Source organism: Salmo trutta, chromosome 21, assembly GCF_901001165.1.
Source record: "Salmo trutta chromosome 21, fSalTru1.1, whole genome shotgun sequence".
Taxonomy (NCBI): Eukaryota; Metazoa; Chordata; class Actinopteri; order Salmoniformes; family Salmonidae; genus Salmo; species Salmo trutta.
This window is the reverse complement of record NC_042977.1, coordinates 26,135,749-26,161,779: the sequence shown is the minus strand read 5'-3', so window position 1 is coordinate 26,161,779 and position 26,031 is coordinate 26,135,749. Positions and strand designations below refer to the sequence as shown.

At 41.1% G+C, this 26,031-nt stretch overlaps 1 protein-coding gene across 1 annotated transcript; it reads left to right on the top strand.

Annotated features, from left to right (window-relative positions):
* The first annotated feature begins 7,537 nt into the window (after positions 1 to 7,537).
* paxip1 (PAX interacting (with transcription-activation domain) protein 1) lies at positions 7,538 to 24,407 on the top strand. Its single transcript, XM_029704931.1, has 20 exons — positions 7,538 to 7,763; positions 8,855 to 8,989; positions 10,385 to 10,428; positions 10,562 to 10,625; positions 10,719 to 10,829; positions 11,426 to 12,061; positions 12,912 to 13,833; positions 14,014 to 14,108; positions 14,247 to 14,342; positions 16,016 to 16,153; positions 18,612 to 18,733; positions 19,019 to 19,203; positions 20,907 to 21,018; positions 21,207 to 21,309; positions 21,485 to 21,653; positions 22,251 to 22,351; positions 23,499 to 23,633; positions 23,734 to 23,809; positions 23,916 to 23,976; positions 24,099 to 24,407. The coding sequence occupies exons 1-20, from the start codon at positions 7,683 to 7,685 to the stop codon at positions 24,112 to 24,114; spliced, it is 3,402 nt and encodes a 1,133-aa protein (XP_029560791.1). The 5' UTR covers positions 7,538 to 7,682; the 3' UTR covers positions 24,115 to 24,407.
* The last annotated feature ends 1,624 nt before the right edge of the window (positions 24,408 to 26,031 follow it).

Sequence of the window (26,031 nt, the reverse complement as noted above, 5' to 3'; positions counted from 1 at the left end):
GGCTAAGGGGACACGATGGGTGGTGCACTTGCTAGGCTACTCGTTTCTTCGTCTATTGCACGTGAAGTAGCCCTATGTCAAATTATATGGGAATGCAATTTAATATTCCCCTATGTTGTCAAGGAAGCTTAATCAAATATGGTGCGTAATAGTCACCCATTCGTCTCTGGTTATCCAATATTATCTAGAACCACTATAGGGTATGGGTAATGTAGTCTATAGTTTTTATCATACGATTGTTGCTCTAGTGAACGGGGACAATCTGTTTGGTCTTTAGTCCAGTCAATAGCCAAAATCGGTTTGCGCGTAAAAAGGACGGTGGCGCTTCAAAAATTGGCGATGCCATCAAACAGCTGTGATATCAGATGTTGCGGTGAAGAATGGAAGACTATTCTTCTCTCGGTGGCCTATGCATATGGGTGATGTCCTCAGGTTAAGTCTTTCGGTAAAATGTAGACTTTCTGACTGTCGTATACAATCAAAGTGGGATATATTTTGACATATTGATGAGCGAAAGGAGCTCAGGTCAACAAGCGCGCATCTTGCTCTCTAAACATGGTGAACTAGGTGTGCATTATATATAGTGCAGCCGTATTGAGCAAATAGTTATTTTCTATTTGATAGCCTATGTGTCATGCAGTGCCTATGGCATCACCAAAAACATGATGTTGCTTAGTTGTTGGGATTGGTCATAACATGTCTGAATCCATTATTTTGTGTTATTACACAGCGTTTGAACATTATTGTTGGCCTATAGCTTAGTTGGGGATGTAGAAGCCAGAAGTTATTCCAGATGTTATCAACGACCCGCAAAATATTACTGTAAACAAATAATGCACAAGAATAGCCTATTAATTCATGTTTTGGACTGCTCCTTAGAAAATATGAAATTACCAAGACTGGCTTTTGTTTGAGAATATTGAGTTGGATTGATCTGATCTAGTATTCATTATTCTTTTCCTTTTTTCATGTTCCTAATAGTTGGATGTAGAGGTTACGGGTTTATAGACAACATCACAGAGAGATTCAAAAACCTTTGCATATAGCGAAAACCGAAAAAATACCTGTGTTCATGAAATACTGAGTTATAATGGTCAAATCATTCGTTATATGGCTTTATTAAATCATACACGTTTTAATAATTTATATTCCAGAAATACAATTGTTCAGCAAAATGTGTTTTTTTGTAGTCCTAGTGTCTTCTTAATTCATTTTGTGATTAGTTTTGTTTATGGTGTGCCTATTTTTGTCCTGATACAGGATATTAGGCTGCCTATTTTAGTATTTAATTGTTACATTGATTGTTAATGTTCGGTGCACCTGCACCAAACATTAAATGTGACATATAGACTATTCATACTGTATGCCTATAGCATTTAAAAGGACAGCTTTGCATGTAGACTAGGTGTGCCTTGCGTACATGCGACGAAGCAAACAATGAAATTCCAATTCCATATTGCTGAAAAACACTTGCAGACTTGTTGACGTTATTTGAAATTATTTACGCTGTTCTGCAATGCTTATTTGAAAATGTATCAGGAGTCGTTGGTGAAGTTGGACCCTGTAATCGAAAAGACATGCAGCTTGAAGTTGTCAGAGGCCAAGCAATATCAGATGTGTTTTGTTAAGCTCATATTTTTTCAGAAGCTGTATTTCGCCCCCCCCCCCCCCCCCCCCCCCACACACACACACACACACACACTTATTCGAAATGTATTTTAACCTGCTTTGAACTTCTCAGGCAAAACAAGGATCCTAGAATGACATTCTATAGGCCTAGGCAACTTTTCCTACATTTAATCAGGGCAGGTGAGAGAAAGTATATCCACTCTCCAATGACCTTTTATTTAACCTAATTCCAGGGGATTTACACCAATAAAAGTCAAAATACTCACTTCACCTTTGAACAGTAACTGTAACTAATTAATAAACCACAACAAGGTTGTTAAATGTTCAATCCAAGCTCATGCAGATTCGATAGCCTACTGAAATGGTGACTATTCCTTTCTTGTGTAATTTAGTTGGCTTATAATAATGTTATTGCATTTATAAATTGCATTCATAACCTTGTCTTATGAAATATTGATATTCATGTGGAAAGATGAACAAATGTGCAGAGATGTGAATATTAGCCATTTAAAATATTTGACGGACGTTTCTGTCCTTCATGTTGACATCCCCAACTCTCACAATCTGCAACACTGTCTGTCAAACATAAATAGAATTTGGCATATTGTTTGCAAATGTTCAATCGTTCTTGTACGGAGTTAATCTTAGGCTAACTCATATTTTCTAAATTATTCTTAATTGCTCATATTTAAAAACATCTCAGTTCAACCTATATGCAACTTTTCCTAAAACACTTTTCTGTATAGCCAATTATTGGCAGTTGGAAAAATATTTCCTTGCGAGTCCAATAATTCCAGTCTATTCTAACGTGATCATCCCCAGGCAATTTTAATAGGTCTAGGCAATCTGGTGCCCTTTTTCGTAACTTTCATCCTAGCTCTCCTAACCCAGCCAAAACGTTCTATTTCGGTAAACGTCTCTTTCTATTTGGTTGACTTTCCCTCAGAAAGGGTTATGCTACAGGGGCAGAGGGATTTGTGAATGAACGCCATAGCGTTGGCTGCAGCTCACAGATCATAGCCCCAGATCACCAGCACACAGATGTGCTCCATTGAATGGCTGTGATATCTGCTCTGTAACAATGCAGGGGTCATGTTGGATCCTGGCGCTTCCTGTTGGCCTTTGAAAAACAAACGGAGAGAGAAAACACTAAGGGGGTCCCCGAGGATGAGGATAAAGGTTAGGCCTACTGACCACTTCCTATAGTCTGGAAAGCTGTTGGTGAAAACGGTGCGGCACACTGGCCAGGACATAGCCTATCCAACTTTCATAGGGGTTTTGGTTCGATTATGTAGATTATCTACTGGCATGACTTACTCCCGACACATTTTAAAATGTTCTTATGCGAATTTATTTATACTCATACCCCGTTAATTATGTTTACCCCGTTTACCCTCACATAATGTCATATTCCAGTGAAATGAATCCTGAACTCAACTGCTTGCTGTCAACTGCTTGCTGTATTTTCATTTTAATGTATAGCCTACAATGTATAATTTTCTATAAACATGTCATTTATTGGATAAATGACATTTGAAATACTTTAGGATGTGCTTGCTATTTACTTATAGATCATTGATCTAAACTGTCCCTCCCTCTGCCCGCACTTTCCTTTATGTGCAAAGTGACCAAGTCTCCTTCAACACGACGTTGAAAAGGCCAATGGGACGATTGTTTATGGGGTTTAATTACTGGTTAATCCCCCTGATCGCCCTGGCGTGGATAAATCCCAGCTGAATAGGCGTTTGAAAACTGAGCCAGTTTGGGTTTCTCCAGTCAACTCAACCCCAGCCTTTTCCGCTACTTTTTGGTGACCATGGTTGCAGCAACTATAGCCTATATCTGGCTACAGCGGGGAAAAGGGGGTTTTGGTCCATTGTGTTTTAATTTCGGGCAGTTCAGGAAATAAATAATAGCGTGTTTCAGTGAAATAGCCCTATGGCTACTTGATACACATTTATAGGCCTATAGAAATATAAAGAATTGCATCTTTAATTACATTTACTGGAATTTAACTGACACCAGCAGTGCAATTTAGGACCAACTGAAAATGCTAAGCAAAGTTGTCTTGATCCTGATGGCATTTTCCCCATCATAGTTCCTGTCACCATTTAAAGACATAAGGATTCCAGCCATGTGTTTTCGCATGTGCATAATAGGAATTTAGTTGACTTTTGCTTGTCTCCAGTAATCAATGATGTATTAACTTCATTGATCATCATATAGAAAGTTTTTTCAATCATCCATTATAATATATGATTTTACACTCATTTAGCCATATACACTAATTTAGCCCTGTACAAATATGTATATGTACATTAAAAAGTATAATAGGTGGGCTTTATTCAATAGTGAGTGTATAATACATTATGGCATGCTCCACTGTTGTGTGACATCTTTTGATGGCTCATATGTGACATTGGATTTGACAGAAGAGATACTTCTCATTATAATGCATTTCGTCATATTCATGTAGCATAGATTTTAAGAATACTTCATTAAGATCGTCACTCTTTCTCAGAGCTAGAGAGACAAGATGAAAAGGGTGGAAAGCAGAAATGTGAGAACTTTTGTGCAAAACTTTATTCAGTCAAAGTGCAGTAAATGCTTTGCTTTATGTTAAATATTATTTGACAATCTCTGTCAGCATGAAGGGTAAACGTAGCCTATACTACTGGTGAACAATAGCCTATACTGTACTCAGTTCAAAGAAGCAAATCACAACAGGCACTGGTTTAGTTAGACATATTGATATTTTCTAAGACTCAGACCACTAGTGTGTTGTGCTAGGTGTAACTGGCTTGATTATTCAGCATCATAATTGACCATTAAATAACATATAATAACTCATATGAGTGTTTTCAATAACTTCTCATAAACGAATATGCATTGATAACCTTATGACCTTGGCCTAATATAAAATAACATTGAGAAGCCATCTCCTTTACAGTACTTTAGTGGTGTTATTTCGTCAACCAAATAGTAGTTCTGATAGAATATCGGGGAACAATGCCCTAATTAAAAATGTGTTGCTCCCTTTTTTAATCTGAGCTTGCTGATTGAATCTCTGTGTAAGTACTAGTGTATATGGACCCCAGGGATATTTTATTAGATATGCTGGCTCTTTCCCTTTTGCTCCAGCAGGTCATTTTCAGGTTTTCAATTAACAGAATGTTATTAAAATGTAATAGCCCTGATGATCTGCTCACTATTACTTTAGAGAATATGTTCATAATTGAATTGATGTTACCCCCATATTGAACTTTCAACAGTACAGTAGGTATACTGTACCATAAAAGTTGGGGGTTTGACCTATTTGCCCTACAAACTGTTCGAAAGTGCCTTGAAGTGTGTGCAAAATGCACATGTTTGTGTGAGGGATTTTCTGTGATTTCATTCACAGCTCTCACTTAGAAAGTAGCTCTTAAATTTCTGTTCAGAGGCAAAACAATTCATAGTGAATGTTGTATCTTTCCAGCAGGGGTCTCTTCTTTGCATTATCCTGAGTGATTGTAAATAACTAGCGTATTAGAGAAAGTGTAAACAGTGCTATCTAGTGGTACATTTGGGTTAGGATATTTTGGATGCACATGGGATTTTATTAAATACTTTTAAAATAATTTATTTCAGTTGATTTTCCAACTGTAATCTAAGAAAACTAAGACTTATCAGATTTGTTTAACCATGTAAACATGATAAACAAAAAAACCTGGTTTATGGTAATTGCCCTAACAATCTGTTATGTAAATATGTCAATATAATAAAAGTAATAATTGTCATTACAAAATTATCAACATAGGCTACATGTGATCCACGATTCTTGGATGGAACACACTCATCTTCACAACCTGAGGCACAGCTGGGGATAAGAAACAAAATGGTTACCATGGAATCAATCCAGGGAGGAAAAGTTGGCCCTGCTCCCAGAAATCTCTGGGCGGAAGGCTGACTGTCAGTCCCCCACCAGGACTGTGTAGGACACTGCCTCAGAAGGGAAGGGACTGATACAGGATGATTGCTGCTGGTGAACCTGGTGACAGTCCTGTTAGTGAGAAGATGGATGTCTCAGTGTAATTCAAATTAATAACTAAAATAAAAAATATACTACAAGGTCTACTTGTGATGCTGTGTGTCATTTTGAGACCTGGTAAAAACATTCAGTGGATTCAGAATAAGGTGTATTATTAAATGGAAAGTTCACCCAAATGTACCTCATAGAGAGTAGCCTATGGAACCAGAGAATCAGTAACCCAACATTTTTTTAAATATATGTGCTCTATGAAGGATCAGATGTTTCTGATGTTCAAAATTTGAATCATTTTCTCTGTCCAAAATGTTTCCAAGGACCTCGGCACAGTTTGTTAGCTGTGGCTTCATGATGGACTCCCTGTCATGAAATCATATAGCCATAATGGTCACAATTCTTAATTTATTAAATGGCATTACACCAATGTGCTCGCGGGTGACCTTGATAGTCATGCTGGATTAATATAATCCTCTTGAGCATGTCATACCTGTAAAGGAGAAAGACAATATGCTCATATGGGTAAAATTGACTTAAATCAAACTGCTTCACCTTGTCAAAAGCTCCAGATCAAGGATGTCAAATTGTAACTCTGAGGTCACAAGGTCACATTCTCATACGTAATGTAGCTGTCAGTGAAGTGATCCAATTACGGCTTTAATTGGATGCATTTCAGAGTTTGTCAAGGTCTTTTCACACTGATGTCCATAATTCACTATGGCTATATCATACACACCCCTGCTATGGCCGGTTTGATAGGACTTCAATTTGACACCTTCTAATTAATGAAGCAATTAGGCCAATTAACTAAGACCGTGGAGGAATGAATTCCATAGAAGATGAGATCTTCGAAAAGGTGAATTACATGTGTCTGCAACATAGGGGAAAAACATGTTACGATCTCAAGATTATAGAAAATGAATCTTTATCAGTCCTATAGTAGATGTTAGCCTGATAGCAGTCACAATCCTTATTCTAACATACACGTTATCACCCATAAACATGAATATAGTACATTTTCTATACATTTTCATGGGGAGGAGAGGCCTTTTAAAAAAGTCTGCATGGTCACACTTACAGTATGATCTGTCTTTGTTTGGATGACTTGCCTCATTAAATCATAAATTGTGTCTGCTACAGTCTAATAATATGGCACTTTTCCTGCTCTACCACTGCTAGGCTAAATTAAAGGCCATCATCACTAGGCCAACATCTGCATCAAGCCCTGTCTACACTCTTAGAAAAAGGGTGCAATCTTGAACCTAAAAGGGTTTGTTGGCTGTCCCCGTAGGAGAAGCCTTTGAAGAACCCTTTTGGGTTCCATGTAAAGGGTTCTACATGGAACCCAAAAGGGTTCTCTTCTGGGGACAGCTAAATAACCATTTTGGAACCATTTTTTCTAAGAGCATAGGAGCTTCCTGACATGAGGACAGTTTTGCTTTTGGGGGCCACTGGCCCAGACCCCTGGGGCATCTCCAGCTTTTAACAGAGTTCATTAATGACCTCAAGCTTCCCCAATTACCTGCATTATTATATCTGTCTGCATGATACCTATTTTCTGTAGCTGGTAAAGAGATCCATGTTTAACGTCCAATAAAGTTAGTTAAGAAAATACCCCCCTCCCGTTTGTACCTGCCCTTTGCACTGATCAGTATTTTGGCACTTCAGCATGGCTTTTCCCCCTTGCGTCATTACTTAACTCCTCCCATAGACGTTCCATGTTTCAAATTGTTGTGGGGTAGCGTTTCTATTTGATAAATGTTTGTAGAGGTCTGTTGAATGTAAGGCGATGCATTTCGTAATGCATATAATAAATATGTATAACACAATACATCACTATATCTGAGAAACAATACATAAATGAAACAATGTTATTCCGTTCCACCCCCTTTGTCGTCACGCTCTGGTACAGGCGCGCTCAGTGAGATTTGGCGCTAGTGTGTTGCCTTGAGGGGAATAACTTTTTAATGTCTTTTGACTTTTTAGTGATTTTGTTTCACATATCTTGATTAGCATTTTATGGATAATAATGTCGGATGAAGAACCGAAGGTCCCAGAGGATCTCTTTAAAGATGTTAAATTTTACGTGGTCGGGGACATTGACCAAAAGGTGAAGCTATCACTGTTGACATATAGCTAGCTAGCTAACCAATGACGTTTACCGCACTAGCCGGTTAGCATAGCGAAACGCTAACGACCAGTCTGTTTCCATTTCACCTTTTTAACCCGTATTGTTTGCATATTTGCTGTGTAAACTAATACATGCATTACGTTTTACAAATGTATATGAAGTTGTCATTGATCCAGATGAGGTTAGTTTGTTGACATTAGCGACCGTAGCCAGTTGGATGCTTAGCTAGCTAGCCAGTTTTCTACTAGTGCAGGTTAGCCAACCAGTAATCTGGCATTTCTATGACTTGGTTATCCAATTTTGCAACGCAGTTAGTAATACAATAAATATACGTTTTGCGTTGTATATGTATGGATTACCATAGCTAGAACGAGATGGGTTGATAATATTGAGGTGAAAGCCCATCGTCGGTTTGCTGAATTGTGCGCCTGTCATTGCGCATATGCGAGGACAAATCCGCCATTGTAGAGATGCAAATGGAACTTCCTGCCAAATAATGCCTTTAATTTACGCGCCTGTGTTTATAAACTGATTTATCGTGTACATACGATGTATATTCCCAGTTAAATACACCACGAACATTTTCAAATTGTTCCTTCAAACTATGCTTCAAATAATTCATCCCACTGAGATTGATTTGGCCCATACCTTGCATATTTTTGTCACTTACTAACTAGTTAATAATCAACAGTATCTTCTACTGCTCATTGATAACGTCAATTTCTTAAATATACAGGCCACCCCATGATTGATGAATAACGTCTTTGATGCCTACTGTCTTTCCTTATCACACTTTGGTTGGAATTATACACATTTATCATATCATTCATCATGTCTTTTTTTTTTTTTTTTTTTTCAAAAGTTGATTTTATTAAATACTTTCTTAACACATTTTTTCTTCGTAAAACTGCATTGTTGGTTAAGGGCTTGTAAGTAAGCATTTCACTGTAAGGTCTCCACCTGTTGTATTCGGCAAATACGATTTGATTTGAACATGTGCATATAACTGGTTCAATCGACCCCCAGGTGTTCTGTTTTATTTCATTGATGTGATTTCATGTGCAATTTAGGTTGTCCAGCTGCTGAAAGCAGGGAAAGGCAAAGAGGTCTCATACAATGCCTTGGCTACACACATCATAGCAGAGGATGGAGATAACCCAGAGGTTGGGGAGTCACGAGAGGTCTTTGACCTTCCAGTTGTCAAGGTAAGGGTGTGAATTATACATTCATAACTGCCAAAATAAAGGAAACACCAACATCACATGTTTTAATAGGGTGTTGGACCACCACAACCTGCCAGAACAGCTTCAATGTGCCTTGGCATAGATTCTAAAAGTGTCTGGAAGTATATTGGAGGGACACAACATCATTTTCCCACAAGAAATTCCATAATTTGGGGCGTATTCATGATGCAGATTCAGTTGCAAAACGTTTCTTAAACGTAAGCCAGTGGAATGAAACGGGGAGGGACCTACCTGAATTTGTCCAATAGCAACTCTCGTTTTAGTTATGCTTTGCAACTGTTTGGCTAATGATTACACCCCAGGTTTTTTGTTGATGGTGGTGGAAAAAGCTGTCTCAGGCGCCGCTCCAGAATCTCCCATAAATGTTCTATTGGGTTGAGATCTGGTTAAATGCGGAATACATATTTCAGTTGAATGCATTGTACAACTGACTATGTATCTCCCTTCACCCTTTAAACCATCTTTTGAGACCCCTCTGTCAAAGACACTAAGCAGTGGTGGAAAAAGTACTCAATTGTCATACTTGAGTAAAAGTAAAGATACCTTAATAGAAAATTGCTCAATTAAAAGTAAAAGTCACCCAGTAAAATACTACTTGAGAAAAAGTGTAAAGTATTTGGTTTAAAATATACTTAAGTATCAAAAGTAAATAGGATTGTTAAAATGTACTTAAGTATCGAAAGTAAAAGTATAAACCATTTCAAATTCCTTATATTAAGCAAATCAGATGGCACAATTGTATTTTACATTTTTATTGACGAATAGCCAGGGGCACACTAATTTACAAACAAAAGCATTTGTGTTTAGTGAGTCCGCCAGATCTGAGGCAGTAGGGATTACCAGGGATGTTATCTTGAGTGTGAATTGGACCATTTTCATGTCAAAATGTAAAGAGTACTTTTGGGTGTCAGGAAAAATGTATGTAGTATAAAGTACTTCATTTTCTTTAGGAATGTAGTGAAGTAAAAGTTGTCAAAAATATAAATAGTAAAGTACAGATACCCCCAAAAGCTACTTAAGTAATACTTTAAAGTATTTTTACCGAAGTACTTTACACCACTGTCCATGTGATCTCTTCTAGCTATGGCATCCAAAATAATGGGCAACTGAGCATTTTAATACATTACCCTACCCTAAGCAAGATGTGCTTTTAATTGCTTATTTCTCAGGAACCACACCTGTGTGGAAGCACCTTCTTTCAATATACTTTATCCCTTATTTACTCAAGTGTTTCCTTTATTTTGGCAGGTACCTGTATATCCCTTTATGTAGTCAATTCACAAAAAAACCTGTAGCCTTGGTGGTGTGAAGTGAAAAAGTTCAACCGTTTTAAACTCTGTTTTCCTTGTTTTTCAGCCTTCTTGGGTGACTTTGTCCGTCAGATGTGGAGACCTGCTACCGTATCTTTTCATAGAAATGAATTTCATGAACAATTGATTGATGTTTCTGAATTATATTTTAACGGTAACACTTTAGCTGAACGAATAGCTGAACATTTGAGTTGAATGACTTTCTTAACGTAAGATAATTCAGAGTTACCGGTTTCTCCCCAGAGTCAGGACAAATATTCTTCGGTGTCACGGCATGTCTACCTAAAGTATGTACTTTTACATATATATTGTTTTATGGATTTATTAGGATACGTATTTTATATCATGTTAAGATCTTTCTCATGCATTTCTTTGTTTAGCTACCAGAAGATCTGACCACTCTTTGGGCCTTGATCACTTTTTATGGTGGTGATTGTCAACTCAACCTAAACAAGAAATGTACTCACCTGATTGTTCCAGAGCCAAAAGGGGTAATTATTTTTCAGTACTATTCTTGCCATATTAAGTTTTGTCATTCTTGTGTGTTGTTTGTGTTTTTCAAATGTAAAATTATTCCAATGCTCTTCCGATTCAAAGAAAAATATGGGGGGGAAAACACGACTTTCTCCATTTTGGAGAAGATGGACAAATTGGTGAATTGGAACAGTCTTTTGAAAAAGCATGTCTGCAAGTTGCTATTTTTAGGATCTATTGAGGTGCCTGCTGAGGCCTTGCTTGTGTTGGACATTTTATAAGCCTTGCTTTGGCACTGGTCTGTCTGATGGTTATTGCAGGAAGGGGATGTCTTGTTTTACTGCCGTCTTTATGCTCAGGCCCCAGGAGGTAGAGCCTGCCCATAGGTTGTCTAGTGTCTAGTCTTTGCTTGGCCACTGAGAAATGCCTGAACACATGTCTTTGTGTTACTTCAGGTTGTATTCTAATGAAACAATTCATCTCAAGATCTTGATAGCTGTACTATGTTGGTCAGATGATACCAAAACACAAATGTTTGCAGTACACAGAAGAAAAATCATACACCTGAAACGTATTATGTCTGTACATTCACGCCGTGAATTGTGTTTTCCAGGAAAAGTATGAGGTTGCCCTGAAGCACAGCAGCATCAAAATCGTCACGCCGGAGTGGATCACACACTCCGCATTGGACAAGAGCAGGAAGGACGAGGCTCTGTACCACCCCCGGCTGACCTACCAGGAGGAGGAAGAGGATGAGGAGAGCGAGTACGAGTCTCTCTCCGAGGGCAGCTACAGCCCTCCAGGCCGCAGGCGCCCAGGCCCCAGGTCCCGGAGATCCAGCCCCTCATCAAGAGACGACTCCCCTGCTAGCGGCCGAGGAGGGACCTCGCCCAAAGCCGAGCGACGAGACGAGCTCATGTTCGATGACTCGGATGACTCTTCTACGGAGAAGGAGGAGCGGAACCTGAACTGGACCCCAGCGGAGATGACCGGGCCGCCCCTGGGTCCCAAACGCAGACTGCAGCCAGTGAAGGACTCTGGCCTGATCAACCTCTGTGCCAGTGTTCCCCCTGTGCCAGGCAGTGCAGGGCCATCAGAAGCCCGGGCTGCCCTAGTACCCAGTGCTGCCCAGCCGGGGGCAGAGAGGCCAGAGGGCATGGCAGGCTGGAGCCCAGCGGCCAGGACACTACGGAACATCACCAACAACTCTGACATCCAGCAGACCACAAGGCCCCCCAACGTTGCACACGTAAGAACACCGTTCTTTAGCGTTCTCTCAAGCGTTCTTTCTTGCTTGGTTTCTTTTGCAGTAGTGGTGTGAAATCAGGGTTCGAAACGGCGACCAGAACTCTCGCATTTGCAACCATTACTTGAGTTAGCAAGTTAGCAAGCAAGTTGGTTAACAACTTGCTTAAAAAAAAGCTTTATCATGATTTATTGAAACCATTATGTACATTTGACTAAATATAAACCATATGAAATGATCTGCCTGCCCCTGTTTCGCTGTGGTGTGCTGTGTGAGCGAACCACTCACTCTCCCTACTGTGCCCATGGAGGAGAGAAGGATGCATTCTAATAAGCATAGAAGCATATGACTGTTGCTCAAAGTGCATTTGTGGGGGAAAAATATAGTTTTCAAAGCAACTACTGTTGTGTTAGGTAGCCTAGTGGTTAGAGCATTGGAATAGTAACCGAAAGGTTGCTGGATCGAATCCCCGAGCTGACAAGGTAAAACAATCTGTTCTGCCCCTGAACAAGGCAGTTAACCCACTGTTCCCCGGTAGGTCGTCATTGTAAATAAGAATTTGTTCTTAACTGACTTGCCTAGTTAAATACAGGTATAAAAAAAAATTTAAATACCCAGTAGAAATTATGTTCGGGCCAGTAGGTTTTTTAACCCTGAGTAAATCTATCCAAATCAATGTAAGAACACAAGGGCATGCTAATTTAAAATATGGCTAGTCATTATTAGCCTGGTTCTGTATGGGACACAGGTCAGGTCATTATGGGCACGTAGCGGCAAAGAATTGGTGCGATGCCATCAACTGAAAAATGTGTCATTGATAAAATGTCAACATTTGTTTGGTTTCTTCCCTCAGATCCTACAGAGTCTCTCTGCCTCAACAAAGACATCGGAGCAGCAGCAGCAGACGAACCAGGGCCAGCCCAATGCCCAGTCCAACGCCCAGCCCAACCCGCTCCTGTTCAACCAAGCGAAGCCCCAAGGTCAGCAGCAGCTCACAGCCGAAGCACAGCAGCAGTTACTGCAGCAGCAGTCTCATCAGGTCCCCCAACAACAACAGCCACAACAACAGCCACAACAACAACACCCACCTCAGCAGCTGCCACAGCAGCAGCACCCCATGCTGCAGCATCTCCCACCACAGCAACTCATGCAGTTGCACCACCAGCAACAACAACAACAACAACAGCAGCAGCAGCAGCCGCAGGTTCCTCAGCCAGGTTTCCCTCCTCAGTTGCCACAACAACAAGCCCATCAGTTCATCCAGCAGCAGCCACAGCAACAGCAGATCCACCAACAACAGATCTTCACCCAGCAACAGCAGCAACAACAACAACCACAACATGCATTCTCGCAGCAACAACTGCGACCGCAGCAGCTCCTGCGGCCACCAATGCAGCAGCAGCAGCTCCAACAGCAGCAGCAGCAGCATGCTTTACAACAGCAGCTACAGCAGTTCCAGCAGCACAGGCTCCAGCAACAGCTGCAGCAGCAACAGCAGCAGCAGCAACAGCAGCAGAACCAGCAGCAACAGCAACTCCATCAACAACACCTCCAACAGCAGCAGCAGCAGCATTTCCTGCAGCAACAGATGCAGCAGCAGCACATGCAGCAGCTCCAACAACAGCAGCAGCAGCATCTGAAGAGCCAGCAGCAGTCGCTGCAGCAGCATCCGAGCCAGCAGCCACTCCAGCAGCAGCAGCAGCAAGGGTCACTACAGCCTCAGCTCCAGCCGCCTCAAGTGCACCAGCTGTTTGGCCACGAGCCAGGGCAGGAGAGTAAGTTCTCTAAGACACAATTGAGATTTCAGTTTCAGTTCATTACAAAAAGTCATCAGAATACATTAAAAAAAACAATCGTGATCAGATGATATACATCCAATGATCATCATGCTGTTTGTAATGGTTATAGTTCTGATTTGTTTGACTAACCAAACATTGTTCTGTTTGCGGCTGTAGTTCCAGAAGATGGCTTCTTGGTGGGCTGTGTGTTTGCTGTTGCTGACTACCCAGAGCAGATGGCAGACAAGCAGCTCCTTGCCACGTGGAAGAGAGTAAGAAAAAAAAAAAGTTCATTATTTTCTTGGACTTATCTTTATCTTGTGTCTTAGCAAACAGCATTCGTTATAACTGCATTTGTTCAACTACAGTTTTTCCCCTTGCATTGCTGAGTTGTATTTTGTGAATCACAGATTATTCAGGCCTATGGTGGAGTTGTGGACTCCTCTCTCAACAACCGCTGCACTCACCTGCTCTGTGAAACTCAAGTCAGCAGCATGTATGTCCAGGTAAGCATCATCTCAGCTAAAGGCTTGTTTGAAGGACAAGTGTGTGTGTGTTGTGCGAGTCCTGCATTGGGTCGGATACCTGCGGTTGACCTGCAAAAAAATCAGCTGGCGGGTGGAATGAAAGCATTATTTCAACCCGTGGGACGGCTTGTGGTTCAGAACAATTATTCTGCAGGTCAGAAACGTTTTAAATCAAGATAATATTTTTTTTTACAAACCCAGGAGCTTGTTGTGTTGTGAGTTCCATTCTGTGAGTGGTGAGGCAGACCTATAGGCTACCAGCTATGCATGCAGTGGAACTGTCCATTATTTGTGTGGTGTTGAAACTTATGTTTCATCCCCCCATGTGAGAATACTTTGCCAAGTTTAGGCCTAATTTCCATGGATAGCCTAGCTCACATGAAAAGGGCTAACGTAACCAGAGGATAAAAAGGTTCTGAAATTCAGAATTGTGAAAATAGGTTCTGCGCGGGTGAAATCCCGGGTTTGGTTTGGAAGGATCGTTGTGGACAAGAACAACAACCTGGTAGATGGATACACAGCCTGCAAAAAGTGCAAGCAGGTATTTCTTTACAATAGGCTAATTCAGTTTATTATCACGTTAATTCAGGCTTTGTTAATTTAGACCAGGGTTTCCCAAACTTTTTCACACCTTTCAGCATTAGGGAACATTCCGTGCTTATTTCCTGCAATTCTACACATTTTGTCATGGGGTGCAAAGATAACTTTGCAGTTTTAAAGCAAATTATCTTGCAATTCTATACATTTTGCCATGTCTAATGTGTGTTCATGTGATATTTGAGTCACAACAAAATGACAACAATATCTATGGGCTAAAAAAACAAACCATTAGCTGCCATGGGCTAGTTGATCTGGACATTTCTGACCAGTTATAAATATCTCTCTAAGGTATGTAATGACTAACATGACAAGAGGAACTGATGATGCACTACCCTATTTCAAAATGGCACCTTGTGCATTCTACTAGTACAACTTTCAAGAGTACGTTTAAAGCCGGACTGAGTTAATGTTTTTGGGGTGGGGGGCACCCCACAGTTTGGGAATCACTGATTTACACCATACACTGGCCATAGCAAGTTTAAACCGGTGTGCCTGGTAAAAGTTGTGAGTATAACCTACTAAATAAATGTCTTTTTGCATCCTATATTCGATTCTGGGAATTGTTTAAGTTTAAATTAAACTATTTTATTATCTAAACAATGTTGAATGTAAAGGTTTTGTTATGCCAGCTAAGAAGGCTAATTAGAAGGTCCTTTTTTTCAGAGGGATTTGAGTCGTCTATGTGCCGCATCTCATTGTGAAAATAAAAATATATTGTTCTTAATTCATGGCATGGTTTCCTTTTATCCAAATGTTGAATAGACATGCAGACAAATTAATTCATACAGGGAAGGGGAATAACAGCCTTCTATTCAATTAATGAACCATTTTTATTATGTTATTTGGCGGGTCACGGATCGGCTCTCAGAACAGTTCTATGCGGGTGTGTTGGGTTACGAGAATCAGTCCTGAGGTAGAGTATATTGGGTGGGGCTCGGAATTGATGTGGCCGGGGCGGATGTGTCTCCAAAAAACTGACCCGTGCAGGACTCTAGTGTGTGTGTCCGTTATATTAGGTTTTAAAGGTAATCTCTCTTGTTGCTGTACTTCAGGCCCTACGGGAGGGGAGGCGCTGTGTCACTGCCCACTGGCTGAACACAATCCTGAAGAAGAAGAAGATGGTTCCTCCCCACAGAACCCTACACCTCCCCTTCGCCTTCCCACCTGGAGCCAAGCCCTGCTCACAACACGTACGCATCACTTCCTCTTTATCTCGCTACATTCAAAACATCTAACATGGGTTGGGAACTGCTTTCATCTGTTTTACATTTTGAACAATGGTACAATCAGTGGTGTGCTATTCCCCCCCCCAGCCTATTGAATAGAACTGATATCATTTTAAAATATGTATAAAATGCATCCTCCATATTGGCTCAAATAAATGTTTCCATTTTTAATACCCTCAAACACCAAATTAGGCCTACCAAAAAATAAAGGGCACCATCACTGTCAATCGTGATGACAATTCTTCACGTTTTACGGCTGAGACGTCCAAGCTGCATGCCAACCATTTGATCTAAATCAGTTTCATGGGTATATGCTTTCAGATCTTCTTGAATGATGTACATAACCTACTGTTTGAGTGCATTTTAGAGCAGATGGAGTTCACAAGCTACAGCCTGCCTGTGTGATGTTTGTCGAAGCACATATTTTGCCCAGTGACACGTTCTGTTGAGTCTTGGCCTCATGATAAAAAAAATGCAACCATTTAGGACAATCATCCTGAAGTCTCATACGAAATGATGTGTTTTTTGGTCTAACAGTAACATTGTACTAGCTATTATACACTGCTCCAAAAAATAAAGGGAACACTAAAATAACACATCCTAGATCTGAATGAATGAAGTAATCTTATTAAATACTTTTTTCTTTACATAGTTGAATGTGCTGACAACAAAATCACACAAAAATAATCAATGGAAATCCAATTTATCAACCCATGGAGGTCTGGATTTGGAGTCACACTCAAAATTAAAGTGGAAAACCACACTACAGGCTGATCCAACTTTGATGTAATGTCCTTAAAACAAGTCAAAATGAGGCTCAGTAGTGTGTGTGGCCTCCACGTGCCTGTATGACCTCCCTACAACGCCTGGGCATGCTCCTGATGAGGTGGCGGATGGTCTCCTGAGGGATCTCCTCCCAGACCTGGACTAAAGCATCCGCCAACTCCTGGACAGTCTGTGGTGCAATGTGGCGTTGGTGGATGGAGCGAGACATGATGTCCCAGATGTGCTCAATTGGATTCAGGTCTGGGGAACGGGCGGGCCAGTCCATAGCATCAATGCCTTCCTCTTGCAGGAACTGCTGACACACTCCAGCCACATCAGGTCTAGCATTGTCTTGCATTAGGAGGAACCCAGGGCCAACCGCACCAGCATATGGTCTCACAAGGGGTCTGAGGATCTCTTCTCGGTACCTAATGGCAGTCAGGCTACCTCTGGCGAGCACATGGAGGGCTGTGCGGCCCCCCAAAGAAATGCCACCCCACACCATGACTGACCCACCGCCAAACCGGTCATGCTGGAGGATGTTGCAGGCAGCAGAACGTTCTCCACGGCGTCTCCAGACTGTCACGTCTGTCACATGTGCTCAGTGTGAACCTGCTTTCATCTGTGAAGAGCACAGGGCGCCAGTGGCGAATTTGCCAATCTTGGTGTTCTCTGGCAAATGCCAAACGTCCTGCACGGTGTTGGGCTGTAAGCACAACCCCCACCTGTGGACGTCGGGCCCTCATACCACCCTCATGGAGTCTGTTTCTGACCGTGTGAGCAGACACATGCACATTTGTGGCCTGCTGGAGGTCATTTTGCAGGGCTCTGGCAGTGCTCCTCCTGCTCCTCCTTGCACAAAGGCGGAGGTAGCGGTCCTGCTGCTGGGTTGTTGCCCTCCTACGGCCTCCTCCACGTCTCCTGATATACTGGCCTGTCTCCTGGAAGTGCCTCCATGCTCTGGACACTACGCTGACAGACACAGCAAACCTTCTTGCCACAGCTCGCATTGATGTGCCATCCTGGATGAGCTGCACTACCTGAGCCACTTGTGTGGGTTGTAGACTCCGTCTCATGCTACCACTAGAGTGAAAGCACCGCCAGCATTCAAAAGTGACCAAAACATCAGCCAGGAAGCATAGGAACTGAGAAGTGGTCTGTGGTTACTACCTGCAGAACCACTCCTTTATTGGGGGTGTCTTGCTAATTGCCTATAATTTCCACCTGGTGTCTATTCCATTTGCACAACAGCATGTGAAATTTATTGTCAATCAGTGTTGCTTCCTAAGTGGACAGTTTGATTTCACAGAAGTGTGATTGACTTGGAGTTACATTGTGTTGTTTAAGTGTTCCCTTTATTTTTTTGAGCAGTATATTTGGTTTGTTATGTCGAATACTAGTTGATCATTAAATGATCTTGCGAGAACTTGATTCAGCTTAAACTTTCTTAAATGAGCACCATTGCATTCTGAGAAGTGGCGGAGCGTTGCTCCAGTAGCGCTACACCCATGGGTACAATCATACATTTTGCATTGGTGTACGATGAGGTAATGAGTAGAATTCCAAGAACTAGCCCTATGTAATGAATAGCTCAGAAGTAGAGTTCATAGCTTCAATAGTAAGTCCATTGACGGTCCTAACATTCGTTCCTCCTCAGATCATCTCTGTGACTGGCTTTGTGGACTCAGACCGTGATGACCTGAAGCTGATGGCCTACCTGGCAGGAGCCAGATACACAGGCTACCTCTGTCGTAGCAACACCGTGCTCATCTGTAAAGAGTACGAGAAGATATTGATATGCTTTCACCTATTTAGAATGGCATGTAAATGTTGTAGACACAGTCAAGACATTGGCGTAATCATGTTCAGAATTTGTGTGGATGGGTTGCAGGTTTTATATATATATATATATATATATATATATGTGTGTGTGTATATATATATATATATATATATATATATATGTGTATGTATATATATATGTGTGTGTTTTATGCCTGTGTCATGTCTACTTTACTGTTGCGATCCCCTGTGTTAACCCTTTCTCCCTCCCGGTCTCCTCAGGCCCAGTGGTCTGAAGTATGAGAAGGCCAAGGAGTGGAGGATCCCCTGCGTCAACGCCCAGTGGCTCTGTGACATCCTCCTGGGGAACTTTGAGGCTCTCCGGCAGATCCAGCACAGCAGATACTCCAACTTCAACCTGCAGGAACCACTCATCCCCAACCAGCATCTGGTTCAGACCCTACTGGGTACAGGGCTCAGAAGTCTTACAGTGGGGGCAAGGGGACTTTACAGTGCATTCGGAAAGTATTCAGAACCCTTACCTTTCTCCACAGTTTGTTACGTTACAGCCTAAAGGATGAAGTTAAATAAAAAATCCTCGTCAATCTACACACGATACCCCATAATGACAAAGCGAAAACAGCTTTTTAGACATTTTTGCAAATTGATAAAAAAACGGATACCTTTTATTACATAAGTATTCAGACCCTTCGTTATGGGACTCGAAATTGATCTCAGGTGCATCCTAGTTCCATTGATCATCCTTGAGCTATTTCTATAACTTGGTTGGAGTCTACTTGTGATAAATTCAATTGATTGGACATGATTTGGAAAGGCACACACCTGTCTATATAAGGTCCCACAGTTGACAGTGCATTTCAGAGCAAAAACCAAACCATGAGGTCAAAGGAATTGTCCGTAGAGCTCCGAGACAGGATTGTGTTTATTTGGGGAAGGGTACCAAAACATTTCTGCAGCATTGAAGGTCCCCAAGAACACAGTGGCCTTAAAACATTCTTAAATGGAAGAAGTTTAGAACCATCAAGACTCTTCCTAGAGCTGACCGCCCTGCCAAACTGAGCAATCGGGGGAGAAGGGCCTTGGTCAGGGAGGTGACCAAGAACCCGATGGCCTCTCTCATAGAGCTCTGGAGTTCCTCTGTGGCGATGGGAGAACCTTCCAGAAAGACAACCACGTATGCAGCACTCTACCAATCAGGCCTTTATAGTAGAGATGCCAGACAGAAGCCACTCCTCAGTAAAAGGCACATGGCAGCCTGCTTGGAGTTTGCCAAAAGGCACCTAAAGGACTCTGACCATGATAAACAAGATTCTCTGGTCTGATGAAGATAGAACTCTTTGACATGAATGCCAAGCGTCACGTCTGGAGGAAACCTGCCACCATCCCTACAGTGAATCTTGGTGGTGGCAGCATCATGCTGTGGGGATGTTTTTCAATGACAGGGACTGAGAGCCTAGTCAGGATCGAGGGAAAGATTAGCAGAGCAAAGTATAGCGAAATCCTTGATGAAAACCTGCTCCAGACCTCAGAGTGGGGTGAAGGTTCACCTTCCAATGAGGACAATGACCCTAAGCACACAGCCAAGACAACACAGGAGTGGCTTCAGGACAGGTCTCTGAATGTCCTTGAGTGGCTCAGCCAGAGCCCGGACTTGAACCCGATCGAACATCTCTGGAGAGACCTAAAAATAGCTGTGCAGCGACACTCCTCATTTAACCTGACAGAGCTTGAGAGGATCTGCAGATGAGAAACTCCCCAAATACAGGTATGCCAAGCTTGTAGCGTCATACCCAAGAAGACTCAAGGATGTAATCACAAAAAGGTGCTTCAACAAAGTACTGAGTAAAGGGTCTGAATACTTATGTAAATGTGATATTTCAGTAGTTTTTTAAGTATAAATTTGCAACAATTTCTAAAAACCTGTTTTTGCTTGATAATTATGGGGTATTGAGTGTAGATTTTTTTGTTAATATAATCCATTTTTTAATAAGACTGTAATGTAACAAAATATGGGGGAAAAATCAAGGGGTCTGAATACTTTCCGAATGCACTGTATATGGGTAATAATAATTTAAAAAAATTTGAGGGGGATGGACAAAATTCTTTAACACAGGTGTGGATTATATACATTTTCTCCTTTTGATTTTAGGTGCTTGGCGGGCTCCTGTGAAGGTTTCACCTGATGCGTTGGCAGCATTGCAGCTGCAACAGAAGCAGAGACAGTCTGAGTCCAACTCCCAGCCTCCAAATAAGAAGCCAAGGTGAGTCTCCATCACTCTAAATTTCACAGTGTTGTGTAGCACAGTATGTTGAATTAGTCAATCTGCACAATTTGTGTTAGGAAAAATATTTGTTTCTAAAAATATATATACATATATTTGTATATATGGACACAACTCAATTACCTAAAGTTTCTCACCCAATGATCCAAATGTTCTCTCAATTGTAGACTTGAGGAGATTCAATCCCCAACCAAGAAGCTTCCACCAGAGTCGACACCGTACATTTTCTTTACTGGCTTTGAGCCAACACAGGTCCAACAATTCATGAAGGTAATTGCCTTTTTATGCCTCTGCGCAGCTGAGTCTGCAGAAAACAGTCATTGTCTTGAATTATTGTTATCAATAACCAATATTTAGCAAAACGTATCACAGGATGACTTCTGATTCTCAGCACTCACAGACCAGCCTCTAACAGTGCATCCGATGTCTCCTTCTGTCTTTCCAGAGGCTGCACAACCTTGGAGGGGAGGTTGCAGAGAGCGCTCAGAAGTGCACCCATCTGGTAGCCAACAAGGTGACGAGGACGGTGAAGTTTCTCACAGCCATGTCAATCGTCAAGCACATCGTCACCCCTGAGTGGTTAGAAGAGAGCTGGAAGAGCCAGAAGTTTGTCGGTACGTTAAATATGCATTCAGTTATTAGAGAATAGATCTGTGTGAGGGAGTTTCATGTTGCGAGATACTGTTGTGATCGCTTACTTTTTGTGTGTAGCTTTGTAGAGTGTATGTGGGTTCTTAGAGGGAGTGTGTTTGGTTTTAGCGTTTTTGTACATTCTTTAGAGCAGGGTTCCCCAACTGGTGGCCTGCTGACCGAATTTGGCCTGCGGGTGATTTTATATAAAAAGTAAAATGTAAAAAATGTTTTTATTGTTGGACATAAGACTGTAAAACACCAGCAAATCAGTGATATTAATTTAGGAAATCTGTTCCAAAGTATTCCCATGCATAATAGATAGATACAGTATGTGTGATCGTATACAAATCTAAGCAAGGTATAAAACTATGTTTTAGTCAAATATGATCTGTTTTGGCTTCTTGCTGTCAATTTGCAGACTACAAATGACTTGTAATTATGTTCCGGCCCCCTGACCCTCTGCTTAATAAAAGAATCATCCCTTGTGTGAATCTAGCTGATGATCCCTGCTTTAGACTACAGTATGTGTGTATTCGTTAGAGTATGTGTATTCTTATAGTACGTGTTTGTTTATTCAGATGAGCAGAACTACATGCTGAGAGATGCAGAGGCAGAGGTGCTGTTTGGCTTCAGTCTGGAAGAGTCACTGAAGAGGGCCCACACTGCACCACTCTTCAAGGTTAGTGAAACAATGCACTTATGGAATCTATCCCCAATGTCTATCTGCCTGGACAGTGGACACCAATGTGTACATACTTGTTCTGTCGAGTCATCAGATTGTTATGGAGTCAATTTGTCTGATTGGATGCATTCGATTAGGGCTGCACAATTAATCAAATTCACAATATTGACATGTGCAATATCCATATTGCATGCAATATTTTGAAACGCCGGTCAGCCGCATGTAAGGTCCATTTGTATAGTTTACTGTGTTTGTCATCGCTCTCCCTCTCTTGCGGCTGCTTCCCACACACCAAGCCCCAACCCTTCACTCAAGTAACGCAGTTCCTCCTCCCTGCTGTTAGCCCTGTTGTTAGTCACTATAAGTTTGCATGCTGTTCTGTTAAATGCAGTCAGATTGATCCAAACAAGCACAATGGTGCTTTCCACTTTGCTTCTTAATATGAATCACTCTATTTCCATGATTCCAACAGTCACCCAAGTGTTTTGAGCTATACTGTACAAAACATTAGGAACAACTTTCCATGACATAGACTGACCAGGTGAATCCAGGTGAAAGCTATGATCCCTTATTGATGTCACCTGTTAAATCCACTTCAATCAGTGTAGATGAAGGGGAGGATACAGGTTAAACAAGGATTTTTAAGCCTTGATACAATTGAGTCTATGTGCCATTTAGAGCCTGAATTGGCAAGACAAAAGTTAAGTACCTTTGAATGGGGTATGGTAGTAGGTGCCAGGCACACCAGTTTGAGTGTGTCAAGAACTGCAACGATGCTGGGTTTTTTCACGCTCAACAGTTATCCATGTGTATCAAGAATGGTCCACCACCCAAAGGACATCCAGACAACTTGACACAAGTGTGGGAGGCATTGGAGTCAACATGAGCCAGCATCCCTGTAGAACGCTTTTGACACCTTGTAGAGTCCATGCCCAGACGAAATTGAGTCTGTTCTGAGGGCTAAAGGGGGTGCAAATCAATATTATGAAAGTATTCCTAATGTTTTGTACACTCCGTGTAAGTCAAATCGCAATATTTGGTTTAAAAAAAACACAATTACATTTTTTGCCCATATCTTGCAGCCCTACATTAGATACCCAACTGGCTCTTAAACATGTCTTTCTGGCTTTCTCTCCCTCTCTAGGGCAAGTATTTCTACATTACCCCTGGGATCTGTCCCAGCCTTATCACTATGAAGGCCATTGTAGAGAGCGCAGGAGGCAAGGTGCTCCCCAAGCAGCCCTCCTTCCGCAAAATAATGGAGCACAAGCAGAACAAGGTACTGGTCCTCTCCATGTCGTCACAGCATTGTGTTATAAATGTGTACTTGAGGTGATGTTCTATTACTGAACTCATGGAATGTTTTCTGTTCTTTTCAGAACCTTGCTGAGATCATCCTGATATCCTGTGAGAATGATCTTCATCTATGTAGAGAGTACTTCTTGAAGAACATTGGTAAGAGAAACCTGTAAATGTGCTTTGGATGTGGGCGATTGTTTCGACATTCTGTTTTGACTCTAGCCTAAACCTACTTCTTGTCTCCCCTGTTTCTTCCTAACAGACACCCACAATGCTGAGTTTATATTGACTGGTGTATTGACACAGAACATGGATTATGAATCATATCCTTTTAAATAGATCATGGGTTTTAAGATCGTGTCAATTGATTGTAGTGATTCTGATTGTGATATCCACTTTGTTGTTCTGTTAAAGCCCAGCTCACCACTTTCCTTAACAATCTCACATATAAATTCACATGATGGCGAAGACAAGAAGGTGAAGATGAGGAGGCAGCAAGGAAGGCTAAAACAAGTTGCGATGTACAGTCACACTACTCTTGATATTTTGCAAGATTTTGTACCCTGTGGATAGATAATTGGTCGTTTTGTAGCTTTTTGTAACAACCGTTAATAATGCATACATAAATTGATGTTATTTTTGTGGACTGAATGTTTAAATTATGGATTGATTTTAACATGTTTTATTGTATTGTTAAAAGGTTCCAGCAATTATTCAACACTTTTGGAATAAAATCAGAACTTTGTTGTCAAAATGAATCTGAGAATTTCTTTGCTTTCTCACAAATTTGACTATTTAGATATTCATGGTACAGTGCCAAAACTAATTTTACAATCACAACATAAGAAGCAGAGTTTGTTACGGTTCATGTATTGAACTAAACTGCACTAAGCAACATAATTTAATGATCAAATTCTGTCATACCAGACTTTTCCAAACTACCAAATTGAACATGGTCTCTACTCTTGATCTTACTTTTAAGACATAATTCCTCAAAGACTTGATTTAATTAATTGTTAATGAAGTATTAAAGTAGTTACTGGTGATTGAAAATTACTTGCTGTCAGACAAGTGCCTGGAGTTATCTCTTGGCCCCTCTGGTGGGTGAACAGCCTGAGGTGATGCCCTCAAAAACACAATTGAATTAGTGCCTCATCCAAGGTCGTGTGCCAGATACGCTTTGGGGAGCTGATCACGTTACCAAAGATGTTGAAGTTTGGAAAACTGGAACCAAGTAATTGTTGGTGCATTGTGGATAACATTTTGGGCGTCTAAATATGCTTTGTGTCATATTAACTATTATGTACTGTACACAATGCTGTTATCTTCTGACGTTATCACTTTATTTTGAATAACCTTCATTTCCCGTACAGGTATTATTAATAACCTTGATAGACCTACTGTAGTGGATCCATAGGTAACTATGAACAGGACATCCTCTTTCTTGAGACCCTTGGGTTTTAAGAAATCTAGCGCTGTACAGGGATTCATAGTCTGAAAATAAACCTAGCTCTATAATCAAACAAAGGACGTACCAAATCGGTATTACCAGAAATATAGGTTACATTTGCCGACAGACGTGGGCAAGAAGAGATCCATAGTCCATTGCATCAAAAAATTTAGATTTTCAGTACCTACAGTATGATGAATAGGTTTTAGCTAATATTGAACTAAAATAAATGTCTATATATGCCAGAGCTTTCCATTAGTTCCCTCTTAAAATGTATTGCATAAAGCCACTGTACTTGAACAAAGAGTATATTGCACCCACTTCCATTAATTATATATATTTTTATGTACAATTCAGTAATGAAGCGTTGCTTTTTCCCTACAGCAGCAGTTCCAAAACATATTTTTTACCATGACCCTTCTAGAGGGGCGGCAGGTAGCCTAGTGGTTAGAGCGTTGGACTAGTAACTGAAAGGTTGCAAGATTGAATCCCTGAGCTGACAAGGTAACAATCTGTCGTTCTGAACAAGGCAGTTAATCCACTGTTCCTAGGCTGTCGTTGAAAATAAGAAGTTGTGAAATGCGTGCTTACGAGCCCTTCCCAACGATGCAGAGTTAAAAATAATAATAAAATAGTAACTCGAGAAATAAATAATAATAAAGTTACCAATGATTCTTTGTTTGCTCTCTGCAGTACTGGCTGCTAAACTTTGCTATGATGACCTATCTAAATACCATAAAAGGCCAGCACTCACATGATATACTTTCATTGATTTAGGGAAACAGAGTTAAAAATGAAGACAATAGATTTGACCACAATCCCCCCTTAATCTATTTTTAGCCAGGACTGTAGATGGCTGCCATAGAGTGTGACCCGCCATAATTGGAAATATTTATTTTACCCACAGTGGTCACCAACACTGGTCATG